A 21301-nucleotide genomic window follows, 5' to 3' on the forward strand; every position below is an offset into this window, starting at 1 on the left:
CAGAGCCCAGGGTTTGGGAGACTCAGAGCCCGTGTTCAGGGAACAGCAACTCCATGGCCCAGGGGCTTCCTGCCCACAGGCCAGGACCAGTTTGGCAAAGGCTCTGTATGGTTGGTCTGTGCTTAGGGAAAGTTTAAAACAAAATGTGGAGTGCAGATCTGGGCATCTGTCTTTTGAAAAGAGGTCGACACATCCCCACCAAGGTCACCCCATATTTTATGTTCCCAATCTGGGGATCTACTCCCTTGACTGAGGGATTTTGATCCTGACATCTTAATGGGAAATAAAACAATTTTAGTGAAGGAACTATGGTATACTACCCTGCATACCGTAGAAGTTGTAAAGGGGTGTAAACTTCATTTCAATGTGTGGGTGCTGCGGGAATTCAGGTCAGTAATAGACCATTAGAAAAGAAAAATGTCAACACCCTGTACTTATACCAAAGTCTTATACTGAGGCCTCATGGGAAATACCCTGGATCACAGTGCCTGAGCTCCCCTGCAGGTCCAGGCCTTGAAACCCTCAGAGGGAATGTAAATCTACAGAAATCATTTTTACCTTAGGACATCATGTCATGGAAGAATGCACCCAGTGAGACGCCTTCAGTGTGAGGCTATGAAGCTGCTAACATGTCCTCAAAACTAGGTGGCAATATGTGTGATTATTTAAAAAAATGTCCTTTAAAGCATGTTTTTTAAACACCTTTATTTCCCTGAACAGACACACAAGAGGATAAGTGCTGGGTCAAACTTCATTAGAAGAAACTGTCCACCTGTCTTCAAATGCATTCCTATAAGCAATGTCTGAGAGTTTTTATGCCTCTCAATCCTTACCAACTCTTTGTAGTTTGCTTTTTTCTAATTTTATCTTTTCTAGTAGATGTGTCCTGGGAGTTACTTGTGGTCTTAAAGTGTGTTTACTTAATAAAAGTGATATCAAAAAAGTAAAGCCTGCTTTCTAGACCTTCTTGAATGCCCAGGACAGCACATATGAACTTTAAGACTGTCACCTACTTACTTCAGGAAAATAATCTCTGTAAATTTAATCAGCAGATCTGTTGTCATGTCTCTGCTGCTGTGATGAGATTGAGAATAATAGAGTTTAAACATGTTCATTCGACATGCACCAGCACTGTCCAGGCTGTGCAATGATGAACAGTGTCATTCAGAATTCATATATGCTGGCATAGGCGCTCTAGATGGCCTAGAAACCATGCTTTCAAAGACATTCTGATACACTCTCAGCAGTGGAAGCATCAGGAGGAGCAGCTGGGGCAGCCCAGCTTCACACAGCTGATCTCTGGGGGTTTATGTTCTGGCCTGTATCACTGTGGGAGGGTTATAATTATACTGTTGACAGTAATAAGTGGCAGCATCCTCAGACTTCAGGCTGTTGATGGTGAGAGTGAAATCTGTCCCAGATCCACTGCCGCTGAACCGGGATGGGACATCTGGCGCTAAATTGGTCGCATAACTGATCAGGAGCCTGGGAGCTTTCCCTGGTTTTTGCTGATACCAGGCTAAATATCTGCCAATGCTCTGACTGGCCTTGCAGGTGATGGTGACTTTCTCTCCTAGATATGCAGACACAGGTGGACTCTGGGTCATCTGGATATCACACTGGGAACCTGGGGTTGAAAATAGAAACACACATCATCACCACCATTCATTGTATTTTAAATTATTTTCCTTGAAGCACGGGTATCACTAGATCCAATAAACCCTCCTTTCCCTCCTTACCTGGGAGCCAGAGCAGCAGGAAACTGAGGAGCTGCACAGGGGCCCTCATGTCCACTTTGGGTGTTACAGACACTGACCCTGCAGGGTGACACAGACTAATATTGAGTGTCCAGGCATGAGCTCTGGGGACTTGCAAATGAGTGGGGGCTGGGCATGCTGGGTAGGTGGGGGAGAGGGGGAGGTTGTGTGGGGACCAGCCCAGCTGCAGGAAAGTCAGGGGTTTGGGTCCCTGTGGGTAAGCAGAATTTTGTCAACAGAGAACATGCTCCTTCCTTGGTCCCAGGAGGACCCCAGTGTGAGCATGAAGGGTGGGTTCATGGTCCTCTGTGTTAGCACAGCTTCTTTATCTGCCTTAGATACAGGCTCTGTCAGACCACATTATAGACTTCCTCAGGAATTGTACACATTCCTTTCATTTCTCATCTGTGGATATAATTGAGGCAAGGGAAGTTTTCTCTTTGCTTTGGAATTGCATTATGCTTTACTGCACTTTGGAAAGGATTAAACTTTTATGTTTTCCTATTTGATGGGCGGGGGTTTGGGGGGGTCTCTGTCAGTGCTCAGAGAACCTGACGGTCACTCTAAACATCATGTAGCTAGCGGGATGAGCAGTTCAATGCTGGGTAACAAGGACGCAAGGCTAGTGTGATGCTGCAGTGCTGGACCTGTCAGGCCTTTATCTACAGGTGCTCTGGCTCATGATGGTCCTGTGCTCACACGTGGACCCCAGCTCATGCCTCCTGATGGGTCAGTCTCCCTCACCAAGCACTATATTATTTTATGTGAGAAATTGTTATTATCAGCAGCCAGGAATTCAATGAGTGAAAAGGGTTGTGCAAACATTTGGGATCTTGAGTCATAAATGAGTGCTAAGGTAAAGAATATCTGTTAGTCCAACCCTTTGTCCCGCTCATCTCTCCATCCTTCACCTGAAAAACTATCCTTTACTTCCCTATCAACACAATAAAAATTTTACGTCCTCATCTTGAAAAACTTATTCCCTATTTCTTGACTCAGAACTGAAAATTCCTTGACCTCCTTGAACTTTCTTCCTATGTTTTATCCTCTTATGCTGAGTTGGCTAGTTTAGAATGTGCTTTGATGCGGTGGCTGAGAGGGTCCTATTTGACCTTATTGAATAGCCTCTGTCTCTTCACAGGTCCATCCCTTGCTTGAAATCCTGGTGTTGCTCCAAAGACATAGGAGCTCTCAGACACAAGATGAAAGTCTTAGTGTCTTGAGAAGATTGAGGAACAGTGAATGATGCCTCCTCATAGCATACGGGATTCACAGACACTAAAAAAAGACCTGTATGAGATACCCGGTGCCACCTGGGTAAGGCAGTAAGCATGGGGTGAGGATAGAACTCACACAAGAAGTGTCACTCAGGGCTGGGGCAGAGATCCATTCTGGGGAATTCAGTATCCAGGTTCCTAAGTGTGCGGTCCCACCACCCCATTAGCATCACTGTTCTTTTATTCTGGAGGTGCCCCTGGAACTGCAAACCCAGCTCTCCCTTCACAATTCTATGGTCTCTACAACACTGAATTCAACACATAACTTACCAAACCAGACCCCCATGAACCACTAGTACAGCAGGAAATACACGGGCCGAAGTACTAAGTATCCTGGGGAGGGTCTGGAATGTTTCCCAGGAAATAGCTGGTCCCAGGGGAGGCCTGCAGTGATCATGGAGTCTAGAGGAGATGGTTTTCTCTGCAGTGTTCAACCTGTGACTGGGACTTCCCTGAGTTCTTCTGTCAGACAGAAGCAGCTACCGGGGCTCCCCTTCTGCAGGGCCTGGGACAGCACCCTCCAGGGCTGTTTGATGCCTCACACCTGACTTGAGCAGAAGAGATCTCTCCACCCTGCAGACATTGCTCTTCATGAAGCAGGATCCTGCTCCCAATCGGCCTCGTCTGCCCTCCTTAGGAAGCTTCAAACCAATCCCTACTTACTGCTCCCTGCACCATATTTACCCAAAGCTGAGGTGAATAATGGACTGGATGTAAGTGAAACCTGGGCCCCAGTTGTGCAGGCAGCACAGCAGACTGAATGAACTGATTTCGAGGTATTAATGTAGGGGTTGTCCTGTTTACATGTAAACTAAGATGTCAATGAGGATGCTGTGTGGCCCTTTTGCAGCCTCTCTGAATGTTTCCCATTGCACCATAGTGTGGCACAGGAAAATCCGGGGTCTTAGTTCAGAACAGAAATTCAGAGAATCCACACACACTTCAGGCTCCATCAGCGAAGCAGAGAAATGTGGAGAGGCTGAGTGTGGACAAGAGGGGAAGGGAATCAGAGGAGAAGAGAGAGTCATATTTCAGACATGTCCCTCTGTTGCGCTCTATCGGAGACCCCAAGACCACAGAGGACCCAGAACAGGAGCTGCTGGGGAGGGGGTAGTGCTCCAAGTGGGTTATCTGTCACCAGGGGCAAATTCCTGGTGATGTAGAGAGAGTATTATGTATGCAGTAACTGTTCCATCCCTGGCAGAGCACCAAGAGAGGCTATAAGCCAACTGTAGTCAGGAAAAAGTATAATTTCTTCTGATTATTTGATTTGTGTGTCAGGGTGTGGTGCGGTAGCTGATCCCCAATGCTTCGTGTGCGTCTTGCCCTTCTAATAAATTCTTGGAAAAATGAGCCAACCACTTCGGTTTAAGAATTGATGATTTGCAGCTTTTGGGAGCTTATGGTGTCCGAGACCACCAGGGCACGCCCCCATGCCTGTGCCTACTAAAATCAGCCATGTGGTACTCAGAGACTCCTAGGAATGCCCCATACATACTCTAGAAATTTGTGGTGCCAGGATTCACCTCAGTGAATTGAGGCATAAACCACAAGCCCTGTACTTTCTCTCCTCACTGGCTTGTTCTTATCTCAGGATGAGATGCTCCTCACCCTCTGTGTGGCCCTTAATGTGACAGGGACTCTCTCCTGAATGCAAAATGGAGGATGGATGGGGCCACACAGTGTTTGCAATGACACCTACTGGACAAGCAAACAGGTCATTCCTACATTAATACCTGGAAATTATTTCATTCAGATGCATGCCCCTTACACTTTATGTAAACACTGTAGTTTACCAAGTTGTTCATGATTATTTCTCATAGATGTTCAGCATTCCAAAACCATTCCCACCAGCACTGCACCATCCCACCGCCAATATTTCCAATTTTTTAAGCATCCTTTCAGCCTGACCCCATAGAATGCACACAATAATTCACTTTATATTGCTTCTGGTAAATAACTTGCTGAAAGAATAACCAAAAATGTTTCCTTAGAGGAACTTTAGCGAAGATTTTTGTATCTCACCATGCAGTTATTAGGCCCTTGTACAAGAGATTACTATGATGTTGTGACAGGATAGCCCTTTGCTTTTACGTTTTCTTAATTGAGATTGGTTGTTTTCTGCATTGCATCACATCCAATCTGGTGTGCTACTCCTCACTTATCAGCATTGTAGAGTTTTAAATGTTGCTCCTAGAATAAAAAATATGTAATGGAATGATACAGATACAGGTAAATATTTAACTAGGTAGCAGCTTTGGGTCATGTTCATGACTACTGAGGCTTCCCAAAGTATAGGGAGGTAGGGGCAGGTAGTCCATCCCGACCCTATGAAGGCCTGGAGATTTCAGTCAGAAAACCTTCAAACCTGAGTTTTTCATTTTTTTGAGGCTTGTTGATGAGCAACGGAGTCTGGCCGGGTGCATGGTAGTGATTGTGAAATGTGGACGTTTTTTGACTGCTTGGGGTTCACCCACCCTCCTTCATGCTGCCCCTTATTACACAGGACTATGTAGGGGGGGTTCTGGAAGAATCTCTGCAACTTGTCAATCTCTTTCAAGAATTTATTCATTACCTCTGCCTTCTCTCCCTTGGCGGCTCAGTGGCTGCCCTCCTCCAGGGGCCATTAGAAAGTCAGGTTTGGACCCACAGTGATGAGACACACCAGGCCTCACAGGATGGGGGTGGAGTCAGCCCTTTCCTCCCTGCCCCAGTGAGACCCTGAGTCGCTGCCCAGGAACGGCCTCTCTGATTCCTGATCAAGCTACTTAATGTCCATGATCCCAGAGACTCAAATAAAAATCTCGGAACCCAGCAGGTTTTGGCAGAAATTCCTCCAGATTCAGCTGTTAGAATTTCGGAATTCCAAAATCGCATGACCACTACTGCGGCCACGAGATATCATATGTTATTCATGGTCAACAATAGAAAACAAATTATCGTCTGCTGCCTTTTGGCAGGTCTGTGTGTTGGGGCAAAAACCCAGGTAATATTGGTGGGTCTGGTGTCAAAATATCGAATGTAGTCAAAGTAGAAAGAGAGTAATGTAGAGTCATCTGCCCCACAGGTAGGGGGAGGGTGTAGGATTGGGGGGATACTAGGGTTTTGGGTGGTGGAAAATGGACACTGGTGAAAGGATGGGTGTTTCATCATTGTATGACTGAGACTTAAACCCAAAAGCTTCGTGGCTGCTCTCACAGTGATTCAATGAAAAAATGTATAGAAAAGAAAAAAAAGTGATGTGTAGTTCATGCCAAGTTCAACCAACATAATCAATGGTTGAAAAAATAACAATACTCCTACACTAAAAAAAGAAAAGGAAAAAAAAAGACTTTATTTCTGAGTCTCTAGATCATGGATGGTGAATCCAGATGCATTTTCTTTTTTTTTCCAGATGCATTTTCTAATAGGAAAAAAAAAACATTCAACAGCTTTATATTTAAGGACATGTTGGTCTTTTAGTCTATAAACCACGAATGAATACTAAAGCTATTTTTCTCAGTAATCAGAAAAGCAAGTGGTAAAGATGAAAAAAATAGCAAAGCCCCTTTCCCCCCTTATCCTTTCTCCCCTCTCTACCGTGATGTGCCCCTGAGTCAGACCCTGCTCCAAGGTGATGGGGTGAAGCATCAGCTCAGGCTCCCTCACAGGAATATGCAGGCTGTGGGTTCACACCCCACACACGGGATTCTCACATTCTGGGAGGCTGGAGAGTGAAGTCCAAGGTCCAAAAAGGTCATTTCCGGTGACATCATCTTTCTGTCAGCAGGAGCCCCTCTCTCCTTTTGTCCAACAAGTCATTCCTGAGTGGGTGCTGTGGGGACAGAGGAGTTTTCCTATTGCCTATATACTCCCACCTAATCCCTCTGTGTGACCTCATTTTCCATAAGTGACTCTACAGATCTATCTCCAATTATGAGCAATAAATAGGAGATCAGAAAAGTGCACAGAAGACAGACAGGACAGAACTTCTGTGACTTTTATTTATTTATTTATTGATTCGAGTGACTCGAAAGATATAATTCCAATAATGAGCATTAAAAATGGGATGAAAAGAGTCGATAGAAGACAGGCAGGACAGAAGTTCCGTGACTTGTATTTATTTATTTATTTATTGAATCACCATAAAATACACAATTACAAAATCATTTGTTCATGATCAGGTTTCAATCATAGAATGGTTCAACAGTCAACCCTTCACTAGTGTACATTTCCCACCAACAGTGACAAAATCACTTCTATCCCAATGTCAGAAAAGGGTGAAAATGTCACTGCAATTTAGACTCTAGCAGCCTTCATACTTTCCCACATCACTGACAGAACACCCTGTCCCTCCTGACCTGGTACCCTCTCAGTTTTTCTAAGATCCAGTGTCCCTCGCTTGTCACTTATGGGGTCTTTCTGCCATCTACTGGGCAACTGTCATACAGCAACTTAATAGGTTTCAAGTGCTAGTGCTCGTGGTCCCTGTGATCCTGTGGCATCCAAAGAGACTTTTCCCAGGTGTTTGGAAAAATGGCAAACAGGTGTTCAGGAATTCACAAGGACATAGGTACATCCCAGGTGTCATAAACCCAGAAGATGCCATAGGTATTGTTTTAGAAAAAACAGAAGTGTTGCAGAGATAAGTAGGAGCCTGTAAGGATAATGGTACATGTGGGGGCAGGATAAAAGAAAGCAGAAGTTTCCTGGCTTCTCTCTAGAGTGGCTAATGCAGCCTTATTCCTCCTCCAGGATAACCCAGAAGTTCTCTGAGAACCACAATGGATGCACCACTGAGGAGCCCTCCTGACCTTGAACTATAGACCAAGACTGATGAAATTAGTTCCTATGACTCTATGAGAAAGCCAGATATAATTCAACAATTTTTGACCCAAATGCTTATTTGTTATAATTCAAACCCAGAGTTTCATTCATGGGAAACACGTTTTTTATATCGAAGTTACGTGCCTGGTCCTAGAGTGAATTTTGGCTTGTGCTTTTCCAATGTGCGACTTTCTCTACAAATTATTCTGTAGGAGAGACTTGAAATGAAACTTGCACAACTCGGTAGTAGTTTTACTTCTGAGGTCATTATACTATTAAACTATGCAGTTGTGTCTTAAATGTAGCCTTGCCTCATATCATACAGACTACAAATCTGAAGTAGATTATTCACCAGTAACAAAGTGTTTGTAGGAAGTAATAAATAGCACCAGGATTATCAGGCTGCCAATTGTTAATCAAAGAGTAGTTTTCCTGCTCATGTCACCAGTCTGGGGTGTCAGTGACAAACATGGATAAATCATGCAGTGGGTAATTGTAACCTGCCCTCATATGTACTTCTTACTGTGAGGAACAGAGTCCCTCTCCCTTGTTGTATTGGAGAAAGAAACTGCATGCTTTTTTTTGGGGGGGGGTCTGTAATGTTGTAAAGCATTAAAGAGTTGAAGAAAAAAAAACACAGAAACAAGTGTAAAGTTTGTCCACCCTCTAGTCTTTGCAGTAATATATGATGCCCGTTTTGAGATTGCTGAGAGTTGCCTTTGCTTGAGTATGAATGACTTTGCTCCAACATGATTACTGAACATTTACTGGATGTTACTTTGGAACTAAGAATATAATTAGGATGGGGGCTGGAGCGATAACATAGCGGTAGGGCGTTTGCCTTGCACAGAGCCAACACGGCCAACCCGACTTCGATTCCCCCGCCCCTCTCGGAGAGCCCGGCAAGCTACCCAGAGTATCTCGCCCGCACGGCAGAGCCTGGCAAGCTACCCGTGATGTATTCGATATGCCAAACACAGTAACAACAAAGTCTCCAATGGAGACGTTACTGGGCCTGCTCGAGCAAATCGATGAATAACGGGAGGACAGTGACAGTGACAGTTAATTTATATCTGGCTACATATGAAATTGATAGTTATTCTATTGTATGATTTTATCTGTAATCAGCAATGTGGCAAGGCCTCTGGTACACCAACCACACTGACCAGGATCATGAAGGGCATATCTGCAGTACAGCAGGGGATCTCATAGTCCAGAGCCCACAGCTGCAGCCTCCTCCCCTGAGACACCCAATACCTTCCTCTCACTTGGAATCTGAAACTCACTGCTGCTGTCTGCTTACCAGCAAAGAACACGTGTGGGCATCTGTCCCAGGCCATGTCATAGGTTCATTTTGGGGCTGTATCACTGTGAATGTAAACTTCATAAAGTGCATGCAGTTGTAAACTCCAATGTCCTCAGGCTAACAACTTATACTGGACTTGTGCTCCCACTAAAGAGAACGTGATCGTTTGTGTAAAATCAGCTGCTGAGAGCTACTTTCATATATTTACACTGACATGCACAGGACTCGCTCCCCCTGTTGACCACGGGACAGTAACTCAGTTATTGTCCCTGCACTTCTAAGATCCAGGCTCTCTGCCTTGTCAGTTCTGGGTTCTGTCACCCATCTGGTGACTGAAATGATTTCAGATGCTTGTGCCAGTGATGCTGTTAGAGATTTTAAATAATGTTTGAAATAAATATTGCAATATATATTATCAGTTCGAGCGGGCCCAGTTCGTTTACTAGGAACAAAAATGACTCCCTGTCTAAATAAACTGCTCACATAGTTGAGAAGTAATGACTAACAGAGGACAGGAATTCACGCAGTTATGTATGTCACCAGGAATTAAGCGATAGTTTTTTTCATTCTCACATGACATGGATGTAATTTAAAAAATATTTTCAGGAAGGAAGAGGAAATGACAGGTGAGCATGGGTAAAATATCAGGAAGCAGAGGGATCCTGACCCCTGATATAGACTTCTCAGCCCAGCTTCAAGCCTATTCCGAGAACCATCCAGACCAGATCAGAGACCCATAGATTCTACATCAGTAAGGAGGCCTCTGGGCCATCAGCTAATGGATTCGCTGGCTGTGTTCATACTATGATGCCTGTTCCCATCGCAGTTTCAGAAACCAAATGGGATGATCAAACCATTAGTGCCCAACAACAATATTTTAATTTTTAGATGTCCTAATGAACTGGGACCTCAGACATGTGAAATGTCTTTCAAGTCATTTGCATTCCTGGGACTAGATTATTTTTAACATAATAAAACTGTGCTCTGTGAAGAGCTGTGCCCACATATGGACTTTGGATACTTGAAATTATCATGTGAAAATAATAGCTAATTTTAAATGTAATAAAAATATTAATTTAGTCCAATTTAATCCTTTCCACACTATTGGGTCACATAAATCATGAGGTTTTATGCAGTAAAACCCAGCCCTATCTCCAGGACAACAGGGTCCAATAGTTATTCCTGTTCCCTTCAGCCAACTGTGTGTTATACACGTGTCAGTGTGGATACTACATGTGGCAGATCTCTGGAACTTCCCGGGTTTCTGCTGTTGCTGGACACGTATGGAGACTCTGTTGAGCTCTGAGGGAAGATGGACATTGGGCCCACAGGCTGCACTAGAACCTAGACATGGAGATTAAACTCCAGGGAGTCACTGTGTTTATTTTGTCCCCAAGATCTTGCTGGTACCATTGATGTGCTAGAGCAGGCAGGGCTGTGACACTGCATGAGCTGACCCAAGTTCTCATCTCAGTGCCCAGGTCACAGGTACCTGCCCGTTCTCAGCTGGAGCCAGAGCCCAGGGTTTGGGAGACTCAGAGCCCGTGTTCAGGGAACAGCAACTCCATGGCCCAGGGGCTTCCTGCCCACAGGCCAGGACCAGTTTGGCAAAGGCTCTGTATGGTTGGTCTGTGCTTAGGGAAAGTTTAAAACAAAATGTGGAGTGCAGATCTGGGCATCTGTCTTTTGAAAAGAGGTCGACACATCCCCACCAAGGTCACCCCATATTTTATGTTCCCAATCTGGGGATCTACTCCCTTGACTGAGGGATTTTGATCCTGACATCTTAATGGGAAATAAAACAATTTTAGTGAAGGAACTATGGTATACTACCCTGCATACCGTAGAAGTTGTAAAGGGGTGTAAACTTCATTTCAATGTGTGGGTGCTGCGGGAATTCAGGTCAGTAATAGACCATTAGAAAAGAAAAATGTCAACACCCTGTACTTATACCAAAGTCTTATACTGAGGCCTCATGGGAAATACCCTGGATCACAGTGCCTGAGCTCCCCTGCAGGTCCAGGCCTTGAAACCCTCAGAGGGAATGTAAATCTACAGAAATCATTTTTACCTTAGGACATCATGTCATGGAAGAATGCACCCAGTGAGACGCCTTCAGTGTGAGGCTATGAAGCTGCTAACATGTCCTCAAAACTAGGTGGCAATATGTGTGATTATTTAAAAAAATGTCCTTTAAAGCATGTTTTTTAAACACCTTTATTTCCCTGAACAGACACACAAGAGGATAAGTGCTGGGTCAAACTTCATTAGAAGAAACTGTCCACCTGTCTTCAAATGCATTCCTATAAGCAATGTCTGAGAGTTTTTATGCCTCTCAATCCTTACCAACTCTTTGTAGTTTGCTTTTTTCTAATTTTATCTTTTCTAGTAGATGTGTCCTGGGAGTTACTTGTGGTCTTAAAGTGTGTTTACTTAATAAAAGTGATATCAAAAAAGTAAAGCCTGCTTTCTAGACCTTCTTGAATGCCCAGGACAGCACATATGAACTTTAAGACTGTCACCTACTTACTTCAGGAAAATAATCTCTGTAAATTTAATCAGCAGATCTGTTGTCATGTCTCTGCTGCTGTGATGAGATTGAGAATAATAGAGTTTAAACATGTTCATTCGACATGCACCAGCACTGTCCAGGCTGTGCAATGATGAACAGTGTCATTCAGAATTCATATATGCTGGCATAGGCGCTCTAGATGGCCTAGAAACCATGCTTTCAAAGACATTCTGATACACTCTCAGCAGTGGAAGCATCAGGAGGAGCAGCTGGGGCAGCCCAGCTTCACACAGCTGATCTCTGGGGGTTTATGTTCTGGCCTGTATCACTGTGGGAGGGTTATAATTATACTGTTGACAGTAATAAGTGGCAGCATCCTCAGACTTCAGGCTGTTGATGGTGAGAGTGAAATCTGTCCCAGATCCACTGCCGCTGAACCGGGATGGGACATCTGGCGCTAAATTGGTCGCATAACTGATCAGGAGCCTGGGAGCTTTCCCTGGTTTTTGCTGATACCAGGCTAAATATCTGCCAATGCTCTGACTGGCCTTGCAGGTGATGGTGACTTTCTCTCCTAGATATGCAGACACAGGTGGACTCTGGGTCATCTGGATATCACACTGGGAACCTGGGGTTGAAAATAGAAACACACATCATCACCACCATTCATTGTATTTTAAATTATTTTCCTTGAAGCACGGGTATCACTAGATCCAATAAACCCTCCTTTCCCTCCTTACCTGGGAGCCAGAGCAGCAGGAAACTGAGGAGCTGCACAGGGGCCCTCATGTCCACTTTGGGTGTTACAGACACTGACCCTGCAGGGTGACACAGACTAATATTGAGTGTCCAGGCATGAGCTCTGGGGACTTGCAAATGAGTGGGGGCTGGGCATGCTGGGTAGGTGGGGGAGAGGGGGAGGTTGTGTGGGGACCAGCCCAGCTGCAGGAAAGTCAGGGGTTTGGGTCCCTGTGGGTAAGCAGAATTTTGTCAACAGAGAACATGCTCCTTCCTTGGTCCCAGGAGGACCCCAGTGTGAGCATGAAGGGTGGGTTCATGGTCCTCTGTGTTAGCACAGCTTCTTTATCTGCCTTAGATACAGGCTCTGTCAGACCACATTATAGACTTCCTCAGGAATTGTACACATTCCTTTCATTTCTCATCTGTGGATATAATTGAGGCAAGGGAAGTTTTCTCTTTGCTTTGGAATTGCATTATGCTTTACTGCACTTTGGAAAGGATTAAACTTTTATGTTTTCCTATTTGATGGGCGGGGGTTTGGGGGGGTCTCTGTCAGTGCTCAGAGAACCTGACGGTCACTCTAAACATCATGTAGCTAGCGGGATGAGCAGTTCAATGCTGGGTAACAAGGACGCAAGGCTAGTGTGATGCTGCAGTGCTGGACCTGTCAGGCCTTTATCTACAGGTGCTCTGGCTCATGATGGTCCTGTGCTCACACGTGGACCCCAGCTCATGCCTCCTGATGGGTCAGTCTCCCTCACCAAGCACTATATTATTTTATGTGAGAAATTGTTATTATCAGCAGCCAGGAATTCAATGAGTGAAAAGGGTTGTGCAAACATTTGGGATCTTGAGTCATAAATGAGTGCTAAGGTAAAGAATATCTGTTAGTCCAACCCTTTGTCCCGCTCATCTCTCCATCCTTCACCTGAAAAACTATCCTTTACTTCCCTATCAACACAATAAAAATTTTACGTCCTCATCTTGAAAAACTTATTCCCTATTTCTTGACTCAGAACTGAAAATTCCTTGACCTCCTTGAACTTTCTTCCTATGTTTTATCCTCTTATGCTGAGTTGGCTAGTTTAGAATGTGCTTTGATGCGGTGGCTGAGAGGGTCCTATTTGACCTTATTGAATAGCCTCTGTCTCTTCACAGGTCCAACCCTTGCTTGAAATCCTGGTGTTGCTCCAAAGACATAGGAGCTCTCAGACACAAGATGAAAGTCTTAGTGTCTTGAGAAGATTGAGGAACAGTGAATGATGCCTCCTCATAGCATACGGGATTCACAGACACTAAAAAAAGACCAGTATGAGATATCAGGTGCCACCTGGGTAAGGCAGAAAGCATGGGGTGAGGATAGAACTCACACAAGAAGTGTCACTCAGGGCTGGGGCAGAGATCCATTCTGGGGAATTCAGTATCCAGGTTCCTAAGTGTGCGGTCCCACCACCCCATTATCATCACTGTTCTTTTATTCTGGAGGTGCCCCTGGAACTGCAAACCCAGCTCTCCCTTCACAATTCTATGGTCTCTACAACACTGAATTCAACACATGACTTACCAAACCAGACCCCCATGAACCACTAGTACAGCAGGAAATACAAGTGCCGAAGTACTAAGTATCCTGGGGAGGGTCTGGAATGTTTCCCAGGAAATAGCTGGTCCCAGGGGAGGCCTGCAGTGATCATGGAGTCTAGAGGAGATGGTTTTCTCTGCAGTGTTCAACCTGTGACTGGGACTTCCCTGAGTTCTTCTGTCAGACAGAAGCAGCTACCGGGGCTCCCCTTCTGCAGGGCCTGGGACAGCACCCTCCAGGGCTGTTTGATGCCTCACACCTGACTTGAGCAGAAGAGATCTCTCCACCCTGCAGCCATTGCTCTTCATGGAGCAGGATCCTGCTCCCAATCGGCCTCGTCTGCCCTCCTTAGGAAGCTTCAAACCAATCCCTACTTACTGCTCCCTGCACCATATTTACCCAAAGCTGAGGTGAATAATGGACTGGATGTAAGTGAAACCTGGGCCCCAGTTGTGCAGGCAGCACAGCAGACTGAATGAACTGATTTCGAGGTATTAATGTAGGGGTTATCCTGTTTACATGTAAACTAAGATGTCAATGAGGATGCTGTGTGGCCCTTTTGCAGCCTCTCTGAATGTTTCCCATTGCACCATAGTGTGGCACAGGAAAATCCGGGGTCTTAGTTCAGAACAGAAATTCAGAGAATCCACACACACTTCAGGCTCCATCAGCGAAGCAGAGAAATGTGGAGAGGCTGAGTGTGGACAAGAGGGGAAGGGAATCAGAGGAGAAGAGAGAGTCATATTTCAAACATGTCCCTCTGTTGCGCTCTATCGGAGACCCCAAGTCCACAGAGGACCCAGAACAGGAGCTGCTGGGGAGGGGGTAGTGCTCCAAGTGGGTTATCTGTCACCAGGGGCAAATTCCTGGTGATGTAGAGAGAGTATTATGTCTGCAGTAACTGTTCCAACCCTGTCAGAGCACCAAGAGAGGCTATAAGCCAACTGTAGTCAGGAAAAAGTATAATTTCTTCTGATTATTTGATTTGTGTGTCAGGGTGTGGTGCGGTAGCTGATCCCCAATGCTTCGTGTGCGTCTTGCCCTTCTAATAAATTCTTGGAAAAATGAGCCAACCACTTCGGTTTAAGAATTGATGATTTGCAGCTTTTGGGAGCTTATGGTGTCCGAGACCACCAGGGCACGCCCCCATGCCTGTGCCTACTAAAATCAGCCATGTGGTACTCAGAGACTCCTAGGAATGCCCCATACATACTCTAGAAATTTGTGGTGCCAGGATTCACCTCAGTGAATTGAGGCATAAACCACAAGCCCTGTACTTTCTCTCCTCACTGGCTTGTTCTTATCTCAGGATGAGATGCTCCTCACCCTCTGTGTGGCCCTTAATGTGACAGGGGCTCTCTCCTGAATGCAAAATGGAGGATGGATGGGGCCACACAGTGTTTGCAATGACACCTACTGGACAAGCAAACAGGTCATTCCTACATTAATACCTGGAAATTATTTCATTCAGATGCATGCCCCTTACACTTTATGTAAACACTGTAGTTTACCAAGTTGTTCATGATTATTTCTCATAGATGTTCGGCATTCCAAAACCATTCCCACCAGCACTGCACCATCCCACCGCCAATATTTCCAATTTTTTAAGCATCCTTTCAGCCTGACCCCATAGAATGCACACAATAATTCACTTTATATTGCTTGTGGTAAATAACTTGCTGAAAGAATAACCAAAAATGTTTCCTTAGAGGAACTTTAGCGAAGATTTTTGTATCTCACCATGCAGTTATTAGGCCCTTGTACAAGAGATTACTATGATGTTTTGACAGGATAGCCCTTTGCTTTTACGTTTTCTTAATTGAGATTGGTTGTTTTCTACATTACATCACATCCAATCTGGTGTGCTACTCCTCACTTATCAGCATTGTAGAGTTTTAAATGTTGCTCCTAGAATAAAAAATATGTAATGGAATGATACAGATACAGGTAAATATTTAACTAGGTAGCAGCTTTGGGTCATGTTCATGACTACTGGGGCTTCCCAAAGTATAGGGAGGTGGGGGCAGGTAGTCCATCCCGACCCTATGAAGGCCTGGAGATTTCAGTCAGAAAACCTTCAAACCTGAGTTTTTCATTTTTTTGAGGCTTGTTGATGAGCAACAGAGTCTGGCCGGGTGCATGGCAGTGATTGTGAAATGTGGACGTTTTTTGACTGCTTGCGGTTCACCCACCCTCCTCCATGCTGCCCCTTATTACACAGGACTATGTAGGGGGCGTTCTGGAAGAATCTCTGCAACTTGTCGATCTCTTTCAAGAATTTATTCATGACCTCTGCCTTCTCTCCCTTGGCGGCTCGGTGGCTGCCCTCCTCCAGGGACCATTAGAAAGTCAGGTTTGGACCCACAGTGATGAGACACACCAGGCCTCACAGGATGGGGGTGGAGTCAGCCCTTTCCTCCCTGCCCCTGTGAGACCCTGAGTCGCTGCCCAGGAACGGCCTCTCTGATTCCTGATTAAGCTACTTAATGTCCATGATCCCAGAGACTCAAATAAAAATCTCGGAACCCAGCATGTTTTGGCAGAAATCCCTCCAGATTCAGTTGTTAGAATTTCGGAATTCCAAAATCACATGACCACTACTGCGGCCACGAGATATCATATGTTATTCATGGTCAACAATAGAAAACAAATTATCGTCTGCTGCCTTTTGGCATGTCTGTGTGTTGGGGCAAAAACCCAGGTAATATTGGTGGGTCTGGTGTCAAAATATCGAATGTAGTCAAAGTAGAAAGAGAGTAATGTAGAGTCATCTGCCCCACAGGTAGTGGGAGGGTGTAGGATTGGGGGGATACTAGGATTTTGGGTGGTGGAAAATGGACACTGGTGAAGGGATGGGTGTTTAATCATTGTATGACTGAGACTTAAACCCAAAAGCTTCGTGGCTGCTCTCACAGTGATTCAATGAAAAAATGTATAGAAAAGAAAAAAAAGTGATGTGCAGTTCATGCCAAGTTCAACCAACATAATCAATGGCTGAAAAAATAGCAATACTCCTACACGAAAAAAAGAAAAGGAAAAAAAAAGAATTTATTTCTGAGTCTCTAGATCATGGATGGTGAATTCAGATGCATTTTCTTTTTTTTTTCCAGATGCATTTTCTAATAGGAAAAAAAACATTCAACAGCTTTATATTTAAGGACATGTTGGTCTTTTAGTCTATAAACCACGAATGAATACTAAGGCTATTTTTCTCAGTAATCAGAAAAGCAAGTGGTGAAGATGAAAAAAATAGCAAAGCCCCTTTCCCCCCTTATCCTTTCTCCCCTCTCTACCGTGATGTGCCCCTGAGGCAGACCCTGCTCCAAGGTGATGGGGTGAAGCTTCAGCTCAGGCTCCCTCACAGGAATATGCAGGCTGTGGGTTCACACCCCACACACGGGATTCTCACATTCTGGGAGGCTGGAGAGTTAAGTCCAAGGTCCAAAAAGGTCATTTCCGGTGACATCATCTTTCTGTCAGCAGGAGCCCCTCTCTCCTTTTGTCCAACAAGTCATTCCTGAGTGGGTGCTGTGGGGACAGAGGAGTTTTCCTATTGCCTATATACTCCCACCTAATCCCTCTGTGTGACCTCATTTTCCATAAGTGACTCTACAGATCTATCTCCAATTATGAGCAATAAATAGGAGATCAGAAAAGTGCACAGAAGACAGACAGGACAGAACTTCTGTGACTTTTATTTATTTATTGATTGATTCGAGTGACTCAAAAGATGTAATTCCAATAATGAGCATTAAAAATGAGATGAAAAGAGTCGATAGAAGACAGGCAGGACAGAAGTTCCGTGACTTGTATTTATTTATTTATTTATTGAATCACCATAAAATACACAATTACAAAATCATTTGTTCATGATCAGGTTTCAATCATAGAATGGTTCAACAGTCAACCCTTCACTAGTGTACATTTCCCACCAACAGTGACAAAATCACTTCTATCCCAATGTCAGAAAAGGGTGAAAATGTCGCTGCAACTCAGACTCTAGCAACTTTCATACTTTGCCACAACACCAACAGAACACCTCCTGACAAGTTACCCTCTCAGTTTTTCTAAGATCCAGCGTACCTCTTTTATCACTTATGGGGTCTGTCTGCCATCTACTGGGCAACTGTCAAACAACTTAATAGGTTTCAAGTGCTAGGGCTGGTGGTTCCTGTGATCCTGGGGCATCCAAAGAGACTTTTCCCAGGTGTTTGGAAAAATGACAAACAGGTGTTCAGGAATTCACAAGGATATAGTTACATCCCAGGTGTAATAAAGCCAGAAGATGTCATGGGTATTGTTTTAGAAAAAGCAGAAGGTTTGCAGAGACAAGTAGGAGCCTATAAGAATAATGGCACACTTGGGGGTGGATGGCAGAAAGCTGAGGGCTCCTGAATCCTCTCTAGAGTGGCTAATGTAGCCGCATTCGTCCTCCAGGATAACCCAGACCTACTCTGAAAACCAGAATGGATGCACCACTGAGGAGCCCTCCTGACCTTGAACTCTAGACCAAGACTGATGAAGTTTGTTCCTATGACTCTATGAGGACGCCAGGTATAATTCAACCATTTTTGACCCAAAATGCTTTTTTGGTGTGTTAAAATTAAAACCCAGAGTTTCATTCATGGGAAACACTTTTTTTTTTTGCAGCCCACCCAGATTTTTTTCCCTTTATTTTATTTTTATTTTTTTACAGTTGAAGATTTACAATTTTTTGTGCTTTGGTTTCAATTATACAATGATCAGATACCCATCCCTCCACCAGTGCCCATTTTCCACCACCATGGATAATATCCCTCCCACCCCCATCTCCCCATCCCCCCTGTCTTTTTGGCAGGGCAATGCCCTGGGGAAACACGTTTTTTATATCGAAGTTATGTGCCTGGTCCTAGAGTGAATTTTGGCTTGTCCTTTTCCAGTGTGCGACTTTCCCTACAAATTATTGTGTAGGAGAGACTTGAAATGCAACTAGTACAACTCAGTAGTAGTTTTAGTTCTGAGGTCATTATAATATTAAACTATGCAGTTATGTCTTAAATGAAGCCATGCCTCATATCATACATTGTACATAACTGTTGTAGATTATTTACTAGCTAACAAAATGTTTGTAGGAAGTAGTAAATAGCACCAGGATTATCAGGCTGCCAATTGTCAATCAGGGAGTAGGTCCCCTGCTCATGTCAACAACCTGGGGTGTCAGTGACAAATATGGATAAATCATGCAGTGGGTAATTGTAACCTGCCCTCATATGTACTCCTTCCTGTGAGGAACAGAGTCCCTCTCTCTTGGTGTATTGGAGAAGGAAACTGCATGCTTTTTTTTGTGTGGGGGCGTCTGTAATGTTGTAAAGCATTAAAGAGTTGGAGAAAAAACACACAGAAACAATTGTAAAGTTTGTCTGCCCTCTAGTCTTTGCAGTAATATATGCTGCCCGTTTTGAGATTGCTTAGAGAGTTGCCATTGCTTGAATATGAATCACTTTGCTCCAACATGATTACTGAACATTTACTGGATGTTACTTTGGAAGTAAGAATATGATTAGGCTGTTTCTTTATTCCTGACTACTTATGAAATTGATAGTTATTCTATTGTATGATTTTATCTGTAATCAGCAATGTGGCAAAGCCTCTGGTACACCAACCACCCTGACCAGGACCATGAAGGGCATGTCTGCAGTACAGCAGGGGCTCTCATAGTCTAGAGCCCACAGCTGCAGCCTCCTCCCCTGAGAGCCCCCAATACCTTCCTCTCACTTAGACCCTGAAATTCACTGCTACTGTCTGTTCACCAGCAAAGAACACGTGTGGGATCTGTCCCAGGATTGGTGAAAGGTTTGTTTCACGTCAGTATCACTATGAATGTAAATTTCATAAACTGCATGCAGTTGTAAACTCCAATGTCCTCAGGCTAACAACTTATACTGGACTTGTCCCCCTACTGAAGAGAACCTGATCATTTGTGTAAAATCAGATGCTGATATCTACTTTCATATATTTATACTTACACGCACAGGACCTGCTGCCCCTGTTGACCATGGGGCAGTAACTCAGTTATTGTCCCAGCACTTCTAAGATCTAGGCTTTCTGCCTTGTCTGTTCTGGGTTCTGTCCCCTATCTAGTGGCTGAAATGATTTCAGATGGTTGTCCCAGTGATGCTGTTAGAGATTTTTAATAATGTTTGAAATAAATATTGCAATATATATTATCAGTTCATTTATTAGAAACAAAAATGACTACCTGTCTTAAATAAACTGCTCACATAGTTGAGAAGTAACGACTAACAGAGAACAGAAATTCAGGCAGTAAGTATGTCACCAGGAGTTAAGCGCTAGTTTCTTTCATTCTCACGTGACATGGATGTAATTTGAGAAAGATTTTCAGGAAGGATGAGGAAATGACAGGTGAGCAAGGGTAAAATGTCAGGAAGCAGAGGGCTACTGACCTCTGATATAGACTTCTCAGGCCAGCTTCAAGCCTACTCCGAGAACCATCTAGACCAGAACAGAGACCCATAGATTCTACAACCAGTAGGGAGGCCTCTGTGCCATCAGCTAATGGACACACTGGATGTGTCCATAGGATGATGCCTGTGCCCATCGCTGTTTCAGAAACCACATGGGACGATCAAACCATTAGTGCCCAACAATTTTTTAATTTTTAGATGTCCTAATGAACTGGGACCTTAGACATGTGAAATGTCGTCCAAGTCGTTTTCATTCCTGGGACTAGATTATTTTTATTTAATTTATTTATTTATTTATTTATTGCTTTTCGGGTCACACCCGGCAATGCTCAGCGGTTACTCCTGGCTCATACACTCAGGAATTGCTCCTGGCTGTGCACGGGGGACCATATGGGATGCTGAGAATCGAACCTGTGTCGGCCTAGTTGGCTGTGTGAAAGGCAAACACCCTACCCGCTGTGCTATTGCTTCAGTCCCTAGATTAATTTTAGCATAACAAAACTGTGCTCTGTGAAAAGCTATGCTACATATGGATTTTGGGTACTTGAAATGTATCATGCGAAAATAATAGCTGATTTTAAATGTAATAAAAATATTAGTTTAGTCCAATTTAACACTTTTCACACTATTGGACCACATTAATCGTGAAGTTTTATGCAGTAAAAAATAGCCAAATGGCCAGGACAACGGGTCCAATATTTATTCTTGTTCCCTTCAGACAACTGTGTGTTATACACGTGTCAGTGTGGATACTACATGTGGCAGATCTCTGGGAACTTCCCTGGTTTCTGCTGTTTCTGGACATGTATGGAGACTCTGTTGAGCCCTAAGGAAAGCTGGATGTTGGGCCCATAGGCTG

General features: G+C 44.2%; 2 gene segments (V, D, J or C); both read right to left on the bottom strand.

The window, feature by feature from the left end:
* Positions 1-1307: 1307 nt before the first annotated feature.
* Positions 1308-1788, bottom strand: LOC130025178 (immunoglobulin kappa variable 1-5-like). The segment is given in 2 exon segments: positions 1308-1627; positions 1740-1788. Coding segments are annotated over 2 exon segments (369 nt in total).
* Positions 1789-11966: 10178 nt separating this feature from the next.
* LOC130025189 (immunoglobulin kappa variable 1-5-like) lies at positions 11967-12447 on the bottom strand. The segment is given in 2 exon segments: positions 11967-12286; positions 12399-12447. Coding segments are annotated over 2 exon segments (369 nt in total).
* Between the last annotated feature and the right edge of the window lie 8854 nt (positions 12448-21301).

The sequence above is a fragment of the Sorex fumeus genome, unplaced genomic scaffold (genome assembly GCF_029834395.1).
Source record: "Sorex fumeus unplaced genomic scaffold, SorFum_2.1 ptg000003l, whole genome shotgun sequence".
NCBI lineage: Eukaryota > Metazoa > Chordata > Mammalia > Eulipotyphla > Soricidae > Sorex > Sorex fumeus.